At 41.5% G+C, this 23,279-nt stretch overlaps 1 protein-coding gene across 1 annotated transcript; it reads left to right on the plus strand.

The window, feature by feature from the left end:
* Nucleotides 1-11,868: 11,868 nt before the first annotated feature.
* Nucleotides 11,869-20,648, plus strand: SPZ1 (spermatogenic leucine zipper 1). The gene is given in 2 exon segments (XM_037032399.1): nucleotides 11,869-11,994; nucleotides 19,590-20,648. Coding segments are annotated over 2 exon segments (1,185 nt in total).
* Nucleotides 20,649-23,279: the final 2,631 nt, after the last annotated feature.

Here is a 23,279-nt window from a genome sequence, read left to right on the forward strand (position 1 = left end):
AGCTTCGGGGACATTGCTTCTCACCAGCCCCTCAAAATACAAAATCCAAGATCGGAGTGTGTGACTTGAGCCACAGAAAACTGAGGCAGGGACCAGGCACCAAAAGTTTTTACTGGGACTTGGGATGAATTAGTGGTACATGCAGAATTAAAGCTGTTACTGGCGATGTTGGCTTTTGATTTTTGAGTTTGACAAAGAAAGAATTCAAAGCCAAGAATTCTAGAGCGAGAGGATGTTTATTTAGCCCTGGCTGGGCAGCTCAGTTGGTTAGTTCAACCCCCAGTCAGGGCACATACAAGAAGCAAGCAATGAATGCATAAATAGATAGAACAACAAATCGACAAACCAGTCTCTCTCTCTCTAATCAATAAATAAAAACAATTTTTTAAAGAGGAAGTTTATTTAGCATACAAAGTAAAAGTATACTCAAAGAGAAGAAACAAGCAGGATGCCAGAGACCTGTCTTTACTTTTAGAAAGAAAGTCCCAGAAACAGAAGAAGCAAACCAGTTGGGCTATATGGACTCGGGAAACAAGTTGCAGAGGCAAAAGAAGGGTCCTTGGAGACAGGGTCAGGGGGTATAGCCTGGGACGAGCTGTTCCTGCCTGCTGCTCTCCTGGTTGCAAGTCTTGAGGGGACTCTTAGAACTTTGGCAAAGCAATGGGTCCTTCATCTAAATGCTTTTTATCTGTTTTCTAAAGGCAGGAATTTTAGAGGAGGTCTCAGGGAAGGATCTCCATAGAATATTGATCAGTTTTCCAGATGTTTCCTTTAATATGCTGATTCATCAAAATGAACATACAGGGTGAGGGACATGGTCTCTACTGATTGGTTAACACTAGGGTAGAAGGCTGTTGGTCGTTGCCTCTGGTCCAGATGCCAGCCATGGAGTCTCTGTCTAGTTTTGCTGCTTTTCTGGACCTGGAGCTAAAACACAACTGTTACCTGTGGTTTGACCAAAACTCTCTGTGGTAAACAGAATATCTGGTGCTGAACAGAACCTCACTGTCCTGAGGTCTTAATGCTAATGGGAGTAGTCATGGGAGGGAGAAGGAGGCAGGTAAGTCAGTACTTGTGCATTAGCTGCCCCTCTCCTGGGTGGCACCATTCATAAGAAATTAGCCAGGTTTTTTTCCACCGCAGTTCTCAGGGTTCAGTGTTTGGCTCTCCCAGCACCAGGTAGATTAACTCTTTCTGTTTGGTAACACAGAAATTCCAAAAAGAGCAGTAAGATTCCCCCCCACCACTATCCTTAACCCACTACCACTGTCTTTACCCTACACTTGGGAACAGTGTTCCTCCTGGCTCTACTCCCCCAAATGAAACCAGACTGGCATCACACACCTTACTTTGCAACACTGGATGTTAGTAAACAATGAAGCAACAACTTCAAAGATCTGAAGGGAAATAATTCTTGACCTAGAATTATATAACACAATGAAGCAAACCATATTTACTGACGTTTCAGCTTTTAGAATGAATCCATAAACACAGCACAATTTAATTATGGTATACAAATGACAGAAAGTTTGGCAATGTCAAAATGGAACTGTCCAGGTACTCAGTTGGTTGGAGTGTCATCTCAATATGCCAAGGTTGTGTGTTCAAGTCCCGTTCAGGGCACATACAGCAATCACACAATGAATACGTAAATAAGTGGAACAACACATTGATGTTTCTCTCTCCACACCCCTCTCTCTCTCTAAAATCAATCGATCAATCAAAATAATGTAGATGAGAGGAGTCGGGGGACTGAGAGGTTTGAAGTAGGACAATTAAAGAAAGTGTAGAGCCATTAATATCCTTGGTCTTAAAAAATCAGTAGCTGTGGTAGGCAGAACAAAGGGCTTTCAAAGAGGCCCATATCCTAGTCCCAGGAACCTCCAAGATGTTAGGTTACATACAAAGGGGAGTGAAGTTGCAGATGGAATTAAGGTTACTAATCGGCTGACTTTGAGATGGGGAGTTTACCCCGGATAGGACTCAAGTAAACCCAGTGTGGTCATAAGCCCCCTTGTACTTGGCAGAGAGGGCCAGGGGAGGGAGAACCAGCAAGATGGCAGCCCGAGAAGAACTCAGCAGAGTGTTGCTGACACTGAAGATTGAGGAAGATGGTCAAGGAATACAGGAATTCTCTAGAACCTACAACGGGCAAGGAAACGGATTCTCCTCTAGGGCCTCCAGAAACACAGCCCTGCCAACACCTTGGTTTAAGCCCTGTGAGACCAATTCCAGACTCCGACCTCCCAAAATGCAGGATAATACATTTGTGTTAAGGCAGTAAATTTGTAACTTGGTAATCTGTCAAGAGATATTCTCTATAGTTGAAGAAACAAAGGAGAAAAGTGTAGATATATTAGCTAAAGTTACATAAGTAAATGCCTGTAGAAAGCGTATGACAGGGATGAGTGAGGAGGGCAGGGTGTAGGACAGCGGGGGCGGGGCCCTTTGCAAACCAACCAGCGAGCGCACGCTCCTGTCTCATCCGAAGGCATTCCATCCAATGTTAAAAAATGGTGTAGGCCAAATAAAGACAGCTGTGGATAAAATATAGCCCAAAGACATTCCCTTTGAAAATAAAATAAAAATAGTGATTATTGGGAGGAAAGAGGTAGAAGAGGCAGAGAGCTAGGGAGATTATGTACCAAAGCAGGAGTAAAAGGATGATGTAAAACATCTAATAAATTGCCCTGGCCAGGTAGTTCAGTTGGTTAGAGTATCGCTCCCACACGCCGAGATTGTGGGTTCAGTCCCCTGTCAGAGCACACACAAGTCAACCAAGGAATGCATAGGCAAGTGGAACAGCAAAGAGATATATATATATTTTCTCTCTCTCCTTTAAATCAATAAGGAAAGCCCATTGAATAAATCAGTGAATGTCTACATAGGGATATTGGTTTGGGATAAGAAGGTACCATTTAAAGAACTAAAAATGGAAGCACTCTGACATTCGGATGGTTGTTCCTAAGGAACCCTGGGCACTGCTGGTGGGAACGTAGATTGGTGCCGCCACTATGAAAAACAGCATGGAGGTAGGTTCCTCAAAAATTTTAAAATAGAACTACCATGTGATCTAGCAATTCCAGTTCTGGGTATACATCAAAGGCCATGAAATCACGATCTGTTTTAGTTCTTGAGAGTAAATAGATATAACCCACATAAACAAATGTCATTCGGTGTCTTCCACAGTCCAAAGGGTACCAAAGGGTCCTCCTGAATGTGGGAATTGTCCTAAAAAGGGCATGATCTTCCAACTGGGCGCTCTATCCAAGGTGTACAAAAGATGCAGATTGTTTGTCTATTTCCAGATTCCTAACATCCATTTGTGCCCTGTGCTGGCTTCATAAGGTTCAGACCTCTGTGCCTCATGGAGCCTTAGGTGCTCTTCTCCTCACCCCTTTCCCGGCACGTTGGCATGTTCGCATTTCTGAAATCCGATGCAGGTTCCCATCTGTTTCAACCAGGCGACAGCTGATAGGTGATAGTTGTCTCTGTCTGACACCTCCTGGTAAAAACAAAGAAGTGCCAGCCTCATGATGAAGAACAAATGCCGTGACCTGAAGAAACCCCCTGAGACCAGAGCGGAGCCGTTTTTTTTTTTTTAAAGAAATGCTGCTTCAGCGATATTCCTGATGCCCCGAGACACATTGTAAGGGAAACAAAGGACATTGACTCTGAGTGGAAGAGTGATGGGTATGAGCCTCCCAGACTGAAGACAGACTGTTTAAAAATATTTATTTTATAGGTTAAACATAAATCAAGGTCAATAATTTTGAAAGGTTTTTAATAAGTATAACATTTCAGTGTTACATTACTAATAATTATAATGCTTCACAGGGAATTAAACAAAAGTTAACTTTCTCTTGCAAAGAATTAAGAGAATTATTATTTTCAAACATAAATTATGTGTTACATTAGGATAAAAATCTGGGGGAGAGGGGAGTGGATTGGAAATACGAATTTAAGCAGAAAAAGAAATGATAAAATGTCCCATTGTTGAAGAGGAGATTGTGTATTTTTGTATATGGATGGTGGTCCTTATGAAAGCCACTAAAGTATTTGGAATTAATGGATACATTTGAAAGAATGATGATGACAGTTAAATTTATGTCACAATTTCAATATGCAGCCCTGGCTGGTGTGGCTCCGTGGATTGAACACTGGCTGGTGAATCAAAGGTTGCCAGTTCAATTCCCAGGCAGGGCACATGCATGGATTGCAGGTCAGGCCCCAGAAGGGAGTGCGAGAGAGGCAACCGCACGTTGATGTTTCTCTCCCTCTCCTTCTCTCTCCCTCTCTAAAAATAAATAAATAAAATCTTTAAAAATTTTTTCAATATGCAGAAATTATATCCTATGTACCTAAGTAAAATTTGATGAGAAATTCTAGTTGTCAAAATAGAAATGCATGAGGGAGTACACACTTTGAAAAACTTTTATGTGGCATATACTAGCAAAAAGGTTTGAAGATTGCTAACCTAGAACTTTGACAAGCATGAAGATTGTTCAGAAGATTCGACCTATTGATAGGAACAAGGGGCGTGTATCTGGAGCTGTGGAGCTCATGGGATTGGAAGGGTTTTGGAGTATTCTATCCTTTACTTTTTGTTGGGAGGGGCATGGTGCTAAGGCAGCAGTTACCTCCCAAATAATGGAACTCCTCCACCCACTCTGACTCTGACTCGGATTGGCACGCTGTGTGTGGCCTTGAGTCCAATGCTGTACACATGCGAATAGGGGAGAAGCTCGGTCAAAGGGGAGGTACTGATTTGCAGGTTCTATATGACTCCTTTGAGGGGCACAGAAAGGCAGCTTAGGACAGAGGAGAAGAGTAACTGAGGAATGCAGAAGACTGGATTTAGGCTGAGTTCTGGCCTCCTTGAAATAAGAGCCCTGACAAGCACATTCAGGAAAAGAGATCATGCAAGAAATATTCAAATTGTACTGGACCTCTCTCAGACACACACATACACAAACACACATTTTTTTCTCCTTTCTGAATAACTCAACCCCGAACTCCCCCCACTGCTAGCCCACAAAATGCTCCAGATTGCTTTGGAATGAAGACAAAAATAATTCACTTCATCTCCCTTCACATTCCATCACTAATTACTACAGCTATCACTTCTCAAGGCAGCTTTCATGGCTGAAACTTGGAAGATCCTAAGGCTGGGATTTTTAAAGAATAAGATCCCTCGCCCTGGCTGATGTGCCTCAGTTGGTTGGGTATCATCCAGAAAACGGAAAGGTTCGATTCCCGGTCAGGGTGTGTGCAAGAGGCAAGCCACTGATGTTCCTCACCCTCCCTTGCCCTCTCTCTGGAATCGATCAAATTAAAACATTTTAAATAGAGAATAAGGATCCCTCTTGCTCATGAGAATATCTGTTTCAGTGACAACCCTTTCTCTGTTTCATTCACCTCCTGATTTTTCACTTTCTTGGATTTACCCAATACTTTTCCCTCTAGTTTCTAAGACTTCTCAAACCAATCTGCCTAAGCACAAGAAAAAAAACATTAAAAATCACTCTCACTTACAAGCATACGTGGAAATGTCCTGAGTGAAACACAAACATCACTCCCACTGATAGTCCATTGACAAGAACGTACAGTCACATTACCACATCTAGTTGCATAGAAAGATAATCTATACTCCAGGCACCCTGTGCCCAGATAAAAACTGGTTTTAACTTCTCAAGAAACTCATTTCCCATTCCCTCCACTCAGCAGCAGTGTCAAGATAAGCAACTTTCCTTATTGTCTTCTTCTGTAATATGCGTTTATTTCTAGTTTACCCGATACAAAGGCTTACGATTTTGCAAATCCAGCTCTTTAGAGAAGTCTTCTGTTGGACTCAGAGATGAGTTTTGTCCCCTCTCCTCCTGTATTAGATTCAACCTTCAAAACTGAAATTCAAGTTTAAGAGGATTTGGAGATGCCCTGAGGGAAGAATCTGGTTTCTTACTTCCCCTGAATTCCTACTTTCCTTCCTTTCTCCTCAATTTTTTTTTTTGCCAGCTCAGCAGTACAGTTACATGATTAAAAAAATATTTACTCCAGCATGCGTAGCTGCTTTACTGGGAAGTTCATCCAAGGTATCCACATTTCATCCTGCCCAAATAGAAGTTCACTCTGATATTTTTAGAGGTTTGTTTAATGAAACTTCAAGGGACAGCTAATCTTCATTTTACACAAACTATTTCAGAGAGAAGAAAAAAAGGAAAGTTACAAAATTCATTTTAAAAGACTTGTTTAACCTTGACACCCAAACCATACAATGTCAACCCCAAAAGAAAAATTTAAAATCTCTCTCACTTATAAACATAGTTGGAATTACCTCCAGAAGTTTCAGTTAAATAAACTAATAAGCTCTCTTTTGTGCTAAAAACGCTGTTTATAAACATAGGTGGAAAAGTCCTAAATAAAAGACACACAAATCCATTTCAGCAGTGTAAAAAGAACAAGCTTCCAGAGTAATCCAGGGGTGGTTTATTCTTAGGAAACTAACAATGTAATTCGTCAGGTGTAACAGATTTAAAGAGAAAGCCACATGATCCTTTTAATTGATGCACAAAATACATTTGATAAAAGTAAATGCTCCTTCATGACAGACTAGAAATAGGTGAAAATTTCCCTTACTGATAAATGGACTCCACTTAAGACCTTCAACACTCATTCATACTGTGGTCAAAATCGGCCTAAGTAGAAGCTAGAGGTGACCCTGACTTTGATTGGAAAGAAACAGCAGTGAAGTGTCAGGATGCTTGTCCAGGTCTAGGGAGTATGACATCATTCGTTCCTCCCAGGTAAGCAATTTCTCCCAAGTCATGTCATTCCCAAAGAGAAGTGAACCCATTTCCAGGTTTCTCGCTGTTCCTTCAGTCTTGTCATTAACCCCTGGCCACCGGACAGCCATGGAATGCCAAATGGAGAAGCAGCACTCACGATCAGCCAGCTCAGTCCACTTCCTTTACAGTGACGTCTCTAAGACCATGATAAAATGACAGAGATCACCCAGCTCAGCGGTTTGCACGCCAGGAACTAGGACCCAGACCTTGTGGTGTCCAGTCCTTTCCTGTGCAAAAATATTCTTCTCAATTTCTTATGAAGTTTGATTAAACTTAATCATCTCCTTTTAAATATTTTGGGCTCCTATGGATACTGATGATCTTAGGGACTCACTTTCTACCTTTAAATAGTTGGAGGGGCTGGAGAAAGGGAGAGGGCAGATGGGATTAAATGAACGGGAGACCTTCCCAGAAGAAAGGTAATGCGTATTTTTAGGATCATTCTAGGGTACTGAGTTGGAGAAGCCCAAGGGGGTCTGGGGAAGGTCATGCTGCAGAAGCCAGGAAGGGCAGGCCACTGTGTCTGATTATGCAGGTTGTGGATGGCACGACTTTACAGGGTGCCAGTCACACCATAGTCATTATAAATTAGTGCATTTATTATAACCATCTTGGAGTAAATGGCAGGAAAACATCCTGGAAGCTGGAAGGAGTGTCCGTTTCTAACCCAGTATGGGTGGCCACTGGGTAGCCACTGGGTAAGTACATCGGCTACCTGTACTGAGGAGGAAAGGGTCTGACTACAGCAGGGCTTGAATAAGATCTGGGGTGGAGCAGCCCTGCTCGATTCCGGAATTAAAATCCGGGTGCCAGGGTCAGGCACTGTACAGCAGGAATTCCCGGGGGACCAGTGGATCCTGACTTCCAGCCCTTCCTTCTCTCCTGGACTTCTCTTCTCACAGGGTTCGGCCAAGAGTCAGCTTCCACTGGAGCACCCACTGTCTGTTCCTGGCCTAAGTTCCTATCTCTGGTGCCTGCTTGCCTCAGCCCTCTGCTCTCTGCCACATCAGCATTCCCCACTGCAGTCTCCACAGCCTGATTTTCATTAAGTGCCTTGGGAGTCTATAAGCACAACTGTCTTACTGGGAAGTAATTACTTTGACAATTTCTTCAGGGAGAATGTTTCTGCCTGTAAAGAGAAAAAGATATGAGGTGACTGACAACACGTGGTGCAGAAATTTAAAAACCTCTCGGGGGCCCTGGCTGGGTTATGGGCTCGATTCCTGGTCACAGCACTTACCGAGGTTGGGGGTTCAATCCCTTGTGGCAGTGAGACAACTGATTAATGTTTCTCAAATGGATGTTTCTCTCTTTCTCCCTACCTCTCTCTCTCAAGCATATCCTTGGGCGAGAACTTAAAAAAATACCTCTTTAGGGTGGTGGGGGAAGAAATTCTTACAGAGTTGTCAGGTTATCAACAGATCATTGAAGCTACAAAGAAATCTTTTGAGGAATCCAAGATACAAACAAGACTAAAAATCTCTTTGAGGAAGTAGAAATGCAATCAAAAGGCTTGAAATGAAAACCTCAGTGGAAATATTACTGGCGTTTACAAGGACTTTGGTCCTTCAGAGGTGAAAAGAGCCTTTAATGAAATTCATCTAAGTAAACACAAAATCTGAACTGCAAAGGGTTAAAAAAGAATACACTGGACTTAAGAGAGTCGGACGCTTAAAACTGGAAGCAGAAAACTGAAATGAGCTCAGTGATCTGATCAAACATTGTCAGAAATTTCCCAAAGAGACAGCTCGTGCTTTTGCTTAAAAAAAATGAAGTTCAAGTTTTGAGCAATGGCATTGTGCAGCTGAAATATCTGGCAGGTGACCAGACTGAGAAGTTAAAAAACAGATGATGGATGGCTCACAAAAGGAGCCTTTGTTAACGATAGTTGAAAAAGACAGAGGTCATTTCCAATCGAACCGAGCGCTGAGCTGCTAGCCCAGCAGGGACAGACAGGCCAGAGCATTCTCTGGCTCACTGCTTTAAGTCAGAGCTCTACTGGAAAACGAATACAAAACTTCGCATCAGAAAGTCGATATCTTTAATGAACTCTTAGGCAGAAAGGCAGCATTCTTCCAAAGAAGCTGTTTCAGGAAGAGTAAGACTGGGAGCAGAGAGCAGAAACATCAGTGATAGAGTAGGTAATATTCCTTAAGCAGAAAATCCAAGAAGAGGAGGAAGAAGTACAGGAGGTGAAGATCTTATGAACCCAGGTTTCTCTTCATGGTATGACAGCCGGCTGATCACATGCACTGCAGATGAGCTCTAGGGAGAAGGTGCCAGCACTAGCCCAAGACAGATATTAATATGTGTGTATCAAAGGATAATACCTTCTCAAAAGCCAGGGATGTCCAACCAACCCCAGGAAGACCATAACAACAGAAACCTTTCAGAGGGATTTATTAATCCAAGGTCCCTATTTTGGTCTACCCTTTGAAACTAGTGAAAGCCTACAATTGTTATTTTTCATATTTTTAAAAAATATTTATTGATTTGAGAGAGAGATACTGATTTATTGTTCCAATTATTTATTCATTCATTGGTTGATTCTTGTATGTGCCCTGTCTAGGATCGAACCTGAACCTGAAACATTGACATATCTGGTCAACGATACTCTAACCAACTGAGCACCCAGCCAGGGCTATAACTGTTACTGATATTGTCTCCACCTGGAGTATCTTACTTCTGTCTTCATGGAATAGATCTGTCAAAGGGAACCTGTGTCCATCAATGGTCCTATATATGGTCTATATATGGTCTATATATGGTCTAAAATAATACCTATTCTTTATCTGCATCCTGGTATAGTTTTATATGGTGAATCTTACAGGAAAACTCATCAGGATTTCACATTTATTCCACAACAATTTATTAAGAGTCTTTCATGAGTCAAGAATTTCATAAATGTTAGAGATATGACAAGGAACAAGACAAAATTCTTAAATTGGTAGAGTTTACATTCTGACAGAGAAAACAGGTGAGTAATAAAAATTGGCAATGCCAGGCAGGGGTAAGGGCTGTAAAGGACAACTAAGCAGAGTAACAGGGGTCCCAGGAGTGCGCCTTACGTGCGGTGGTCAGGGGAGGCTGCTCTAAGGGGCAACACTTGTGCAGAGATATGAGTGGGGGGAGGTGAGCTACATGAAGGTCTGGGAAAGGCCCTGCCAGGCAGAAGGAACAGCCGGTGCAAAGGTCCTGAGCCAGAAGCAGTTTGGTGTGTTGGAGAAACAGCAGGTGTTTCAGGCAGAGAGAAGAACATGTTTGGAAGCTGAGAGCTGAGAGGCGAGAACTGAGAAATAACCTCTTATGTTCTCACATATACAGAGAAATGAAATTTCTAATGGCTCCAAGATAGGGCAGGTGGGGAAGTGATGAGAGAAGACGTTGGAAAGGTAACCCCCTGCCAAATGGTATTGTGCATTACAAGTCAGGTCAGAGTTGGAATTTTAGTCCAATAGTATATTCCTATCATATGTTGAATCCTTACCACATGTTAGCATTGTCGTAAATCCTTCACTAGGGTTTCCTCCTTTGATCTTCATAAATATTCCTATGAACTCAGAACCAATGTTGTTTCAGTTTTATAGGAGAGGAAACTGAGTCACAGAGGGGATGAGTCCAAGGACTCGGAGCAAGTAATTAGCAAAGTTGGCATAGGATCTTCCACGTCAACTTGAGTCCCAAGCCTGAACTCTTACCCTCCACTACTGTGCAATTTTGGATGATCTTTCTGACTTCAGTGTGATGAAGGACATAGAGGGGAAGGAAGGGAACCTACTTGTGGGAGGAGTTAGCAGGAGAGATGCTGGTGATGGGACTCTGGTAATGAGAGGGGGGTTGAGAAGAAAGAGATGAGCTTGAGAGAGGCTTAGGAGGTGGAATGGTTGGGATTTGGTGTTTGACTGGACCCAAGGGAGCAGGGAAGGAATGAGAGAGGAAAAGAGAGAGAGAAGTCAAAGATGATTGCCAGATCTCTGCTTAATTGAACTCTGCAGGTACCATTTAAGAAGGTAAGAAACTAAGTAAGGATGGCAGTTTGGGGCTTAGGGGGAAGATGGTGAGTGGTTTGGGGTTAAGGATAATGGAATAAGGACCTCTGAAAATCTGCTCCTCCACATGAGCAGTAAGATCACTGCGGGGGGGAAAAGTCAAAACCAACTTTTACTGAACTCTAGAAATTAACCAAAGGCTTGCAAAAATCCAAAGATCATTTACTGAAGAAAAATGACTAATCTCTGGAAAATGATGGAGCTTTGTGGTGTTTTCACTCGCCCTACTCTCCCGCTCCCTTCCCCAGTTCTGCGAGTCTCACGGTTCCAGAAGCTGTGGAAACCAGCAACCTCGCAGCCACCATGGGAGTAGAAGGGGTTTGGAGCTCTTCAAAAGCCCCAGCTGAGGGAACTGCCACTATCTGACCTACCTGGAAGCTCCCTGAAAAGCTCTGTTCTCAAGTCTGGTCTCTATTTAATCAGACTATGATGAGCTCACCGCATGAGAACAGCCCTGTCACCAAGACATTTATCAAAAACTACGAGCAATCGTTCAACATTGCAGCTGCCTGAGGCGGCTACCCAGTGGGGCTAAGGAAGACTAACCAAAACACTAAAATGGAATAACTGGGGAAAGAGGTATTCAAAGGGGTCTTTGAAAAGCTAAGCCATGTTCCCAGGGAACCTAAGAACATGCATACAGAAAGGACTGAGTGAGTGATGAGTGAGCCACAGAATTAGGGAAGCTGGGGCTATGGGAGGAAAAGTAAGTCACTTCGTTGAACGGTTAGTGAGTGTCCAATGTTTTGCTTGGTGCTTACAGTATCCTGTGTTAGGGATAAACATAAGCACGATCCTCATGTAACAGTTTAGGAAACAGTTTACAAAATCTCACAATTTAGGCTCTGTGAGATTAGGCAACTACTGGCCAAGGTGGCAGGGCCAGTAAGTGGTCCCGTCGGAGTTGGAACTCAGGCTGCCTGACTTCAAAGTTTGTTCTGGGTCTGGATGTGTGCAATGGCCAAGAGTGTAAAATGCAGCTGAGGCGACTGGGCAGTGAAGATGCAAAGCTGTCCGATGGATTTCTCAGCAAGGAGGTGTCTGAGGAAGTTCTGGAAGTGTCGGGGCAAGAAGGCCGATTCTGGTGGTTTGAGGAGAGGGTAGGAGTGCAGACATGGAAACAGTGTTGTGCGGCCCTTTGCTAAGAGAGAGAGGAGGGACCTTAGCTGGAGGATGGGTGAGGGTGCGGGGTTCTTTTTTATTCCTGAGATTTCAACATGGGTAGGTACTGTGATGTAGCCAGTAAAAATCTTGGTCTTTCAGAAGGGGAAAAGCCTGGCATTCTGGGCCCAGAGGAGATAAAGAAGGAAAGAAAAAGGAGGTGATGCTAATTTTGACAGGCAAGAGAACTGAAATCTGACACCTACAGACAAGCTACTTGGGGTCTTCTTAACCTCATTCTCGCATGGATTTCCTCCTTTGCCTGGTTTGCTTTAGAGATACAAACTCGTCGTTAGAATTAAGAAACAAGGCGGAATTAATGACCAAGAAACTTCATAGTGAAGGAAGATTGATGACTTACAACACTGAAGTCCTCTGCAATTCTTTTCATGTACTCACATAATCATTAGTCTTATTAATTGCCATAAAAGCATGAGGATGTCTGGTTTATAGCATGTCATTTTGATGATGTGTCTTCAGAGCATCCTAGGGACCCTCCGACACTGTATGCAGGAGCCAGAAACTCACTGCTTGGTCTGCGTGGACCAGCAGTGAATTCCAACTGGAAACCAGGATGAATAAGTTCAGATGCCACATGCACGCATGATGGCCATACTTAATAACACTGTACTGAACGCTGAGAACATGCTGAGAGGGTGGACTGCAGGGACACTCCTCACACACTCAAAACGACCAGTATGTGAGTGATGATATGTGGCTTGTCATTTCATCCACCTCACAGAGTCTTTTATCGAATGCAAGGTTTTAATTTGCAAAATTCCAATTTATCACATTTTTCTTTAATAGGTTTCTAGTATTGTATCAAAAAGTCCATCACCAAGCCCAGGGTCACACGGATTTTCCATGTTTTCCTCTAGAAATTTTACTTTTAAGTATGTGATCTATTTGGAGTTAAATCTTTTTTGGAAGGTGTGAGGTATGTGTCAGGCTTATTGTTTTTTGCACATGGATGTCCAGTTTATCCAGCCCCATTTGTTGACTTGCCTTTGTATCTTTGATAAAAATCAGTTGACTTTATTTGCGTGGGTTTGTTGTCCAGCTCTCCATTTTGTTCCACTGATCTATGTGTCTACCCTTTGAACAATGCCACAATTTTAAAAAACATTTTATGTATTTGTTTTTAACATATTTTATTGATTATGCTATTACAATTGTCCAATTTTTTCTCTCCCTTTTACTCTCCTCTATTCTGTACCCCCTCCCCCACCAGCATTCCCCCACCTTAGTTCATGTCCATGGTCATACATATAAGTTCTTTGGCTTCTACATTTCCTATACTACTCTTAACCTCCCCCTGTCTATTTTATACCTACCATTTATGCTTCTTACACTCGATAGCTTTTTTCCCATTCTCCTCTCTCCCCCTCCCCACTGGAAACCCTCAATGTGATCTCCATTTCTGTGATTCTGTTCCTGTTCTTTTGTTTGATTAACTTGTATTTGTTTTTGTTTTAGTTTCAGCTGCTGATAGTTGTGTTTATTGTCATTTACTGTTCATATTTTTATCTTCTTTTTCTTAGACAAGTCCCGTTAACATTCCATATAATAAGGGCTTGGTAATGATGAACTCCTTGAACTTGATCTTATCTGGGAAGTACTTTATCTGCCCTTCCATTCTAAATGACAGCTTTGCTGAGTAGAGTCATCTTGGATGTAGGTCCTTGCCTTTCATGACTTCAAATACATCTTTCTAGCCCCTTCGTGCCTGTAAGTTTTCTTTTGAGGAATCAGCTGATAGCCTTATGGGAACTCCTTTGTAGGTAACTGTCTCCTTTTCTCTTGCTGCTTTTAAGAGTCTCTCTTTATCTTTCATCTTGGGTAACTTAATGATGATGTGCCTTGGTGTGTTCCTTTTTGGGTCCAATTTCTTTGGGATTATCTGGGCTTCCTGGACTTCCTGGAAATCTATTTCTTTCACCAAACTAGGGAAGTTTTCCTTATTTTTTCAAATAAGTTTTCAATTTCTTGCTCTTGTTCTTCCTCTTCTGGCACCCCTGGGAGTCTGATGTTAGAGCATTTAAAGTTGTCCCAGAGGTTCCTAAGCCTCTCATTTTTTTGAATTTTTATTTCTTCATTCTGTTCTGATTGGATGTTTATTTCTTCATTTTGTTGCAAATTATTGATATGAGTCCTACTTTCCTTCCCTTCACTGTTGGTTGCCTGAATATTTTGCTTTATTTCACTTTGGGTAGCCTCCATTTGTATCCTCATTTTGTGACCAAGTTCAATCAGTTCTGTGAGCATCCTGATTACTAGTGTTTTAAACTCTTCATCAAACAGGTTGGCTATCTCCTTGTCGCTTAGCTTTTTTTCTGGAGCTTTGATCTGTTCTTTCATTGGGGCCATATTTTTTGTCTCAGCTAGCCTGTTAGTAGTAAGGGGCAGAGTCTTAGGTATTTGCCAGGACAGGGCAACCCATGTTGTTATGGCACTGTCTGTGGGGGAGGGGTCTGAGAGGGAGCAATGCTGCTTGCTTAGCTCTTGGCTGGCTTTCAGTTACTTCCCCAATTAGGCCCTTTTTGTGCTGATTCCAGGGCAGGTGGTTTTGTGTGCGTTCTAGGACCCTATGGGTCTCTCCAGTGTACTCTCCTGTGAGACGGGGATTTTCTCCTGTTGCCTCAACTGCCACAGGTGTTTACAGTCAGTTTTGAGGCTTTATTTCCCTGCATTAGAACCCTGGGTTGTGTGGTCTGTCTTCCTCTGCAGTTATGCCTCCTGGTTTATCCACATGCAAATGTGGGACCATCTGGTCAGCCAGCCACTGCCCTACCTGCTCTGTTCCTCCAGCTACCCCCTTGCCACGAGTCCTTTTCTCACCAGCTGCCAATGTTTGCCCCTCCTACGAGTCCGGATGAATATTTCTTCTTTAACTCCTTGGTTGTTGAACTTCTATACAGTTTGATTTTCTGGCAGCTCTGTTTTTTGTTGTTTTTTTTTTTAATTTGGTGTTGTCCTTCTTTTGGTTGTATGAGGAGGCAAAGTATATCTACCTATGCCTCCATCTTAGCCAGAAGTCTGCCTATTTATTTTAAGAGAGAGGGTTAAGGAGGAAGAAAGAAAGAGAGAAACATCAATGTGAGAGAGAAACACCAATCGGGAATCAAAATTTTCACTTTGAAGAACAACTGCCAAACAACTGAGCCATACCGGTCAGGGCACCGCAGTCTTGATCGCTGTATCTTTAAATTAAGACTGGAAACAATATCATGTGACTCTTCCTACCTTTTTTCTTTTTTAAGATTGTTCTGGCTATTTTGAATCCTTTGAATCCCTTGTGTGCATAAGAATTTTAACATCTTTTTATCAATTTCTGCAAAAGCAGTAGCTGGGGTTTGGATAGAGATTGTGCTGAATCTGTTGATCAATTTGGGCAATTTTGCTCTCTTAACAATATCAAGTCTTCAAATACATCAATGTGAGATGTTTTTCCATTTTTGAGATCTTTAATTTCTTTCTATAGTACTTTGTAGTTTGCAGAGTGCATTTTTGGGTTAAATTTTTCCTACATACAGCTGATTTTGGTTATCTGCAGTGCTTACGTTATAAAGTTGCTGCCAACATTGAATTAGGGAAGACAGAAATATGGCGTCTAAGGGAAATACAAAGTTAAATTTTTGTGAACCTCTGGTCACAGATTTGCCAGTTAAAATGCCATTTGTGTACATAGATTTGTTTGCTAGCATCCTTGTAAACAAGCTGGGCTCCACACCTTTGAAAACCCGCTCTTTCACATAACCTTTTTCCTGTACAATACTTAGCAGATACTTAAAACTTCTTCCACAGCCTCCTGATCTGCAGATCCTGCTTTGCCCTGCACGTTTAGCAAGTTAAGGCAGGAGGCTTAGACTCTAATCCCAGTTCTCATCATAACTAGCTATAACTTTGGGCAAGTCACTTAGAAGCTGCACTCTCAAATGCTGAAGAAAATAAGACTGTGGATGAGACTATCCCCACAGTTCTGCCCTGGCTGGGGTGGCTCAGTGGACTGAGCACCACCCTGCAAACCAAATGGTTGCTGGTCTGATTCCCAGTCAGGGCACATGCCTGGGTCGCAGGCCAGGTCCCCAGTGGGAGCCATGTGAGAGGCAACCACATACTGATGATTCTCTTCCTCTCTTTCTCCCACCCTTCATCTCTGTCTAAAAGTAAATAAATAAAATCTAAAAAAAAAAAGCTATCTCCATGGTTCCACTCATTCTAGAGTTTAGTATTTTTTTAAGAAAAAAGTTTGTATAGTAATTTTAAAGCCCACAGCACCACCTGGTGGTCAAAGAGAAAAGGACATGCTCGGAAAAAAAACGTTCATAGACTGTTCAGCTACGCCTGTATTTTGCTTATTTGAATAAAAATTCATATTTTCAAGAAAATTTCACATTTCTCCCTAAAGTGGCTACACACAAGTACAATACTATATATAAAAGCAACCATACAGCAACCATTATGTTTAAAATCACACCCACCCTTCATGGAATCCCTTGCGTACATAAAAACTCTAACCCTTGATTAGTCATCATTAATCAGCTATTACGCTTTGGTAAAAACAGAAAGTCATATTTGACAATTAAAACAATTACATAAAATAAAAATACACCTCACTGTACCAAAGATTTTTATTATATTAAAATTATGCATTATTCATACACATTTGGGCAAGAAAATAAAGGATAGTGTTCAATTATAACTCCGAAAATACAATAAATATCTGTGAGTCTATATCTACGGAAACACATAGTTAAATAAATGAATCAGTAACTAAACACAAGAAAAAAGACAGCTCTTCTTTACAAAACAGTTCCAACAAATAATTATTTTAAAAATGATAGAAATTAGTCCTGGCTGGCATGGCTCGGTGGATCGAGCACCGGACTGTGAAGTGAAGGGTCACTGCTTCAATTCCCAGTCAGGGCACATGCCTGGGTTGTGGGCCAGGTCCCCAGTAGGGGGCGTGTGAGAGGCAACCACACAAGGATATTTCTCTCCCTCTCTTTCTCCCTTTCTAACCCTCTCTCTAAAAATAAATAAAATCTTTTTCTTAAAATGAGAGAAATTTTAAAAGTCACCATTAGATCACCATTGTAACAATTGTTACAGGCAAGTTCTGTCTCTGTATACTAAAATTAGATGGTGTAGGTAAAATTTTGAGGAGAAGCAAGATAATTTCAGAGATTCATTATCTCCCCCATGTTTGTTAATTACAAAGGAAAAGATAATAACTTTATACTATCTTTCCTGTACAACACAAAAGATAAAGGAAAGATATCTTTTCCTGTACAACAGGAAAGATAGTATATCACTATATTAGTATCACTAATTAATATCACTATAAATAAGAAATAAATTGCACATAAAATTGTACATAAATAAGACACAAATTGTATATTAAAAAGTACATAAATTGACAATATGTACTTTTTAATAGGACATACTTTTTGTTAAGGCAAACTGTTTTGCCTTAACAAAATCTCAAACAGAGATTCCTTTTCTCTGTAATGATTTTAGAAACAACTTTTCCTCTCTTTTTTTGCATTTTTTCTTTAAAAGTCATTAAGCTCCGTGAAACTTCATATTATAGGTAACAAATGTAAGATAATCCAAATGTATTTAACTTTCACAGTCATTCACCAGGAATATAGGCCAATAAGGAAAAGAGGACCTCTCTGATTGTCTTTTACCATCTACAATCAACTCTCATTTCAGTCAAATGAACTGAAATTGAAATTTAAAATTCATTATGTTTATAAGGAGGAAGAAAATATTCAAATCCCCTTTTGACGAAGGGAGAGTAATTTTTTTGCTGTCTTGACTAAGCTACCTTCAAACCAGTCTCATACCAATTAAAGCCAAGGATAATATGAGATGTGCGTCCAAAAAGCATCAAAGACCTTCAAGCAGAAGAAGAAAATAGAGAATACACTTTCTTTTCAAGTATCTATGAAATGCATATGAACGTTTATATTTATTAGGCCAAAGAGAAAATATCAATTTCAGAGGGTAGAAATATTATGTTTTCTGATTACAATGCAATAAAGCAAGAAATTAATTACCAAAACAGAAAAATTAAAAAGTTTCCTCATCCTAGAGATTAAAAAATATCTTAAGTGATGGCTTGAGTCAGAATCAAACCTTCTGAGATGGAATTAAAGTGTAAGAACAATGGCTAGCGTCTGTGGTGTCATTACGTCCAGCAGAAGAGGTACTTCCTCTTTACGTAAACAGCAGACCAGCACTGCTTGTCCGTGGATGGTCACCGGGTGATGGCCCTGAGCCCAGCTGGCTGGAAGATGAGCAGGAAGCTCAGGGACACTTAAGCAAAAGTGAGTTGGTAACTGAAAAAAAAAAAAAAAAAGCTTGTTTCCCCAAGGAAATAAAAGAAAAACAAAACTAGTAGAGTATAAATTTTCCCCTAAGATTGAAAGCAAATGTCTAGTTACTAAAGTGCTTACTAGCAAGATTTTGAAGGCCAAGAAAAAGTCTCACATAAGGGATGTGTTCTTTGAACTTAAGGCTCTCAAGGGAACTTCAGTTACTTTTCAATAATCCACTTCGGGGTTTTAGCTGTTTGAAAAGCTTTAGGCAAATTATGCCATTTTAACGAGTTCTTGTGAAAAGCAATGATTAAAAAGTTTTATATTACCCAATGTAAATGACTCAGGAGCAACCTCACTAAGCCTGTCTTGAAGGATGCCTGCATTTGAAGTCAAGAAAAATTCCATTTGTAATTGTGTTGTTAAGAACCATTCAAATACTCTCTTCTTTAGAATATTTTTGAATGGAACGATCTGACATTATTTCCTAAAATCAAAAAATTATGCAGCCCTTTTGGGGTTCTATTTTGTAAGGATAACTTCCTGTTACAGTAGCATCTCTCCTCCAATGGAAGCTGTAAGGTCTCCAGCCATTATGAAAGGTCAGGGAAACTCACCAGGCAGGACTTCTCTCGGCCCTGCACCTGGGTGGTAGAAAAACGTACAGCAGTTAAGGTTGTGGTTGTGGGTGGTGGGAAGGTCACTACATACAGTTAGAATGAGCTTAACAAAAACCCGGAGATCCTTCTGGGGTGAGGAGTGGGAGTAGCTCAGAGCTGATTCTGGTGCATGAGTCACTGGGCAGGGGTTTCCGTTGTGACACAAAGGAAACAGAAGCTGGAGGGGCCACAGGGATCAGTGACAGAATAAAGACCTGGTTGCCGGGGTCAGGAAGTAAATACCAGGAGCCTGGAGGACAGGTGGGGCCTTAGCTCCTGGTCCCCTTTCCCACCTTCCTTCCCCAGTAGGTTGTCTGAAATGTCACTTTCCACCTAAATATCATCTGCCTGGTATCAGACTTTAACTCTGGCTTCTAGCTTCTGCTTAGTTCCACATTTTTCACCCATTTGCACGGAGGACCATCGCCTTCCTGGCATCTCTAAGGTTTCCTGATTTCTTTGTGACCTGGTTACCGGCCCCACTAACTCAGCTGAGATGGAAGTGCCCACCCTCTGAAACTCTTAAACCTACTCCTGATCTCAGTCAAGTCTTTGGACCCCAAGACTGTCACTGCTTTGTCTGAAAGTGGATCACTTCTCTTTGTCTCCTGGAGTTTTCTCCCTTCCTCAAATAATAGCTGCCATCAAGAAATCCAACAGCAGACTGCAAAGAAGTTTGAAAATCTCTTAAAATAAATGAAAGATACTCTTAAAAATATGACAAATTATGAAAAGAAGTTTGCAGAAATAAGAGAATCTTCTGAGGAAACACATATCTCCAAGACTGCATCAGAACTTGAAGAAAATATTGATAAAATAAATGAAATACTATTGAAAAGCCTGCTTGGCTGTTCAGACCCGGATAAAGACCAGAATGAGAAGAAACAGGAGATGGTGTCGGAAAACCAGAACTCAAAGGACGCGGTACAAGCTCTGGCAAGAGATTTGGTAAATCATTCAGAAGTAAAAGGAGCTGTTAATGAAACTCAATTAAGTAGGGGAAAAGCAGAGTACAGTTTCCATCACATTCAAGAAGAAAATATCAAATTTTGGAACAACATGGAGCAGTTACTACAGGAAGCAGAACACTGGAGTGTGCAACATGCTGAGCTTAGTGAACTAATAAAGTTGTACCAGAAATCTCAGAATGACATAAGAGCAGCCCTTGAACGCAAAGGAGTTCATTTCCAAACTCAGCTGAATAACAGGGTGTCAGTTAATCATGAACTGGAGGAACAGGTGAGGAAACTGAACCATGGCGCGTATTCATTACATTTGATTGCAGCTTTGCTGGAGAATGAATGCCAAATCTTACAGCAGAGAGTAGAGCTTCTCAAGGAACTCTATCGTCAGGAAGATGCAACCCTGCAAGAGAAGCCAATGCGCGTAACCTGTGTACAGGACAGGAAAGAGCAGAAGCTATTAGAAGCAGAGAAGGTAGAAAGGTATAAGCAGAAAACGCAAGACCTGGACGGTACATTTCAGAACAGAGTCAAGTTCCATAGAAGCCTGGATTCTTGTCGTAATAAGAAAGCTCGTAATAACAGATTCAATACTCGTCTTGCAAGAGCGCTTCTGCGAAAAAAAGTGGCCAGCAGTCCAATATAGAAAATACCAAAAGTACAAAAAAAAGGAAATTCTTCAAAAAACTCTAAACGTCCAACTCCAGGCATCATCAATCACCAAATCTAGGGTAGATCTTTTGACCCGACCAAGAAAGAGCTACAGAGCAAGGAAATTAGCATATCTACCACCTCAGTAGTTACCTAAGTCTGGTCTTTTATGATCATTAGTGTCAACATCAGTACATAACTTGTCATACTTACAAGCTGCTTGTTTTTGTAGTTATTAGGTAGAGATCCTATGACACTTGAACTAAAATTATTTACAAGTCCAATAAAGATTTAAATAAAAACAAGAACAAACAAAAGAAAGTTTTGTTTCTTTGTTTTTTCTAAATCATAACCTGGAGTAGGGGTATGGGATTCTGCGGAAAAAAGAATGTAGCACCTTAATAATGAATCTCTGAAGCTCACTTTCTAAGTGTATTTCCCTTTTACTTGTTATTCACTGAAGTGTGGGAGTGCTGGAGTAAAAAGTAAATAGCAGATAAATCACCATTACACAGCTTTTCCCTTAGAAACTTCTCCATCCCCTAAATCTCCTTTTCCTTAATATCACTTTCTTGCCCCTCAGCTAGTGAGTGGTGGTCACACCAGGCAGCAGAAGCCCTTGGAGAAGGACGCCGGGGCTTGTTTACAGTAGACGTGTGTCTAGGTGTTGTTCAGCGCTGGAGAAAGTCGTCCCCTTCCGCCAGGTGGAGACAATAGAATTACCCAAGGCAGCAAGCAATATCTTCTGTTAAGGAAGCTGGACTTCTGGACTCCAGAAAAGATGGAGCAGATACATTTCTCCCGATTCCTCCCATTAAGCAAGCTAAAAACCCTGAACATGTGTATAAAATGATTCACAAGACTCCGAAAGATGAAGAGAAGGAGGGCTCACCGGGAACCCTGTATTTAAGGAACAGTATGGTGTTGAGTTCCCTGAGTTCTCTTTTTGTCTCTTTTAGACCCTGAACGGAGTGCTGGAGGGGCCCACCACCCAGAAATGCCAATGCATTTAAACACAATATGCCACCCCCACAGACTTGCTTTCTCTTGCTGAAAGATGAGGAAAAGGGACAGCAGGGCGAGACAAACCTTTGAACAAAAGCTGCCCTGCTCTACCTAAACTGCATGAAAAACACCATGCTTCCATCCTCACCCCCATCTTCAAATAGTTAGTGGAGAGCCTGGACTTGACCATTGCCTGGAGGTAACGAGGCACCACCCTCTTTCTTCTGGGGAGGTGCAGAGGAGGCAGAACAGCGTCCTGAAGTTCTGCCACCACCTGACTGTAACAAGACACCCCCTGACCCCCTGACCCCAGTGGGGTGGAATGTCAATGAAGGCCACCTGGCTGACCTAGATTTCTGTACCCGTCCCCCACAGGCACAGCATCAGAGGGAGCCTGGGAAAACAGAGGATTTAAATTAAGATGCAGGGTGTCATAACATAATGCCGAAATGACCAGAATACGTAAAAAAAATTACCCACTATACCAAGAAAACCTTGACTTGAATGGGGAAAAGATAACAGGTGTCAGCAATGGCATGACACGGATGGAGTTACCGACAAGGGTTTCCAAGCCATAAAAACACTTTATTGAGCAATTACAAACACACTGGATACAAATGAAAAGAGAGAAGGTTGCTGTAAAGATACAGAAAATATGAAGAAGAAACAAATGGAAATTGTGGAATGGGAAAAAAGTAAAACAAACTCACTGGATGTGTGCGTTAATAGAACGGTGATGTCAGAGGAGAGTCCATGAACTTGAGGATAGAAAAATAGGAATTTCCTATTCTGAACAACAGAGAAAATAAGCTGAAAAAGAAAGAATGGAGTCCCAAAAGCCTGCAGTAACAAAGATGGAACACTGGTGTTTTCAGAGCCACCCCCACAAAAAGGGTAAAACGTGGGCTGAAACAGTGTGCAATGAAAAACCGGCTATACAGTCTCCAAAGTTAGTGAAAGGCATACACCTAGAGGTTCAAGAAACTGCAAGAACTCCAAAAATATAAACTAAAAGAAGTTCAAGGCACTCAATCAAATTTCTGAAACCTACAGACAAAGTAAAACTCCTGAAAGCAGAAAAGACTTGTTAGATGTAAGGGAACAATGATCCAAATAACATCAAATTTCTCATCAGAAATCATGGAGGCCAGAAGGAAATGAACATTTTGGGGGAACTGAAAAGACAAAAGTCAACCCAGAATTGTTTACCCAGTGAAAATGTTCTTTAGGAACAGAAGTGAAATCAATACAGTTCAGATAAAGGGAAACTGAATGTGTCACTATGCATTTGCTGGGAGAGCCCACTTGGTTACATAACCAATCCTCATTTGCTGCCCTCTTTCAAGAAAGCAAGTGGTCTCTTTGGCCTCAGGCTTTGCCCTATTCCATTTCCAGATAGGAATTTCACACCGGAGGTGCTTAAATGAATGAAATGAGCAACACTGCTGAACCCAACAGTCATTTCTTGCAGTTTAACTTGTTAGTAGGCATTACCCAAACAAATACTGTCTGTCTCATTTATCTGTCAAAGGTTAGGGGACGGTCTCTCCATTTCCTAAACTGTGCACAGAGCTTCCCTGGGAACCACAACAAACTCACCAGGGAACTGCAGGATTTTCAG

Source organism: Sturnira hondurensis, unplaced genomic scaffold (genome assembly GCF_014824575.4).
Source record: "Sturnira hondurensis isolate 20B ecotype Veracruz unplaced genomic scaffold, ASM1482457v3 Scaffold0021354, whole genome shotgun sequence".
Taxonomy (NCBI): Eukaryota; Metazoa; Chordata; class Mammalia; order Chiroptera; family Phyllostomidae; genus Sturnira; species Sturnira hondurensis.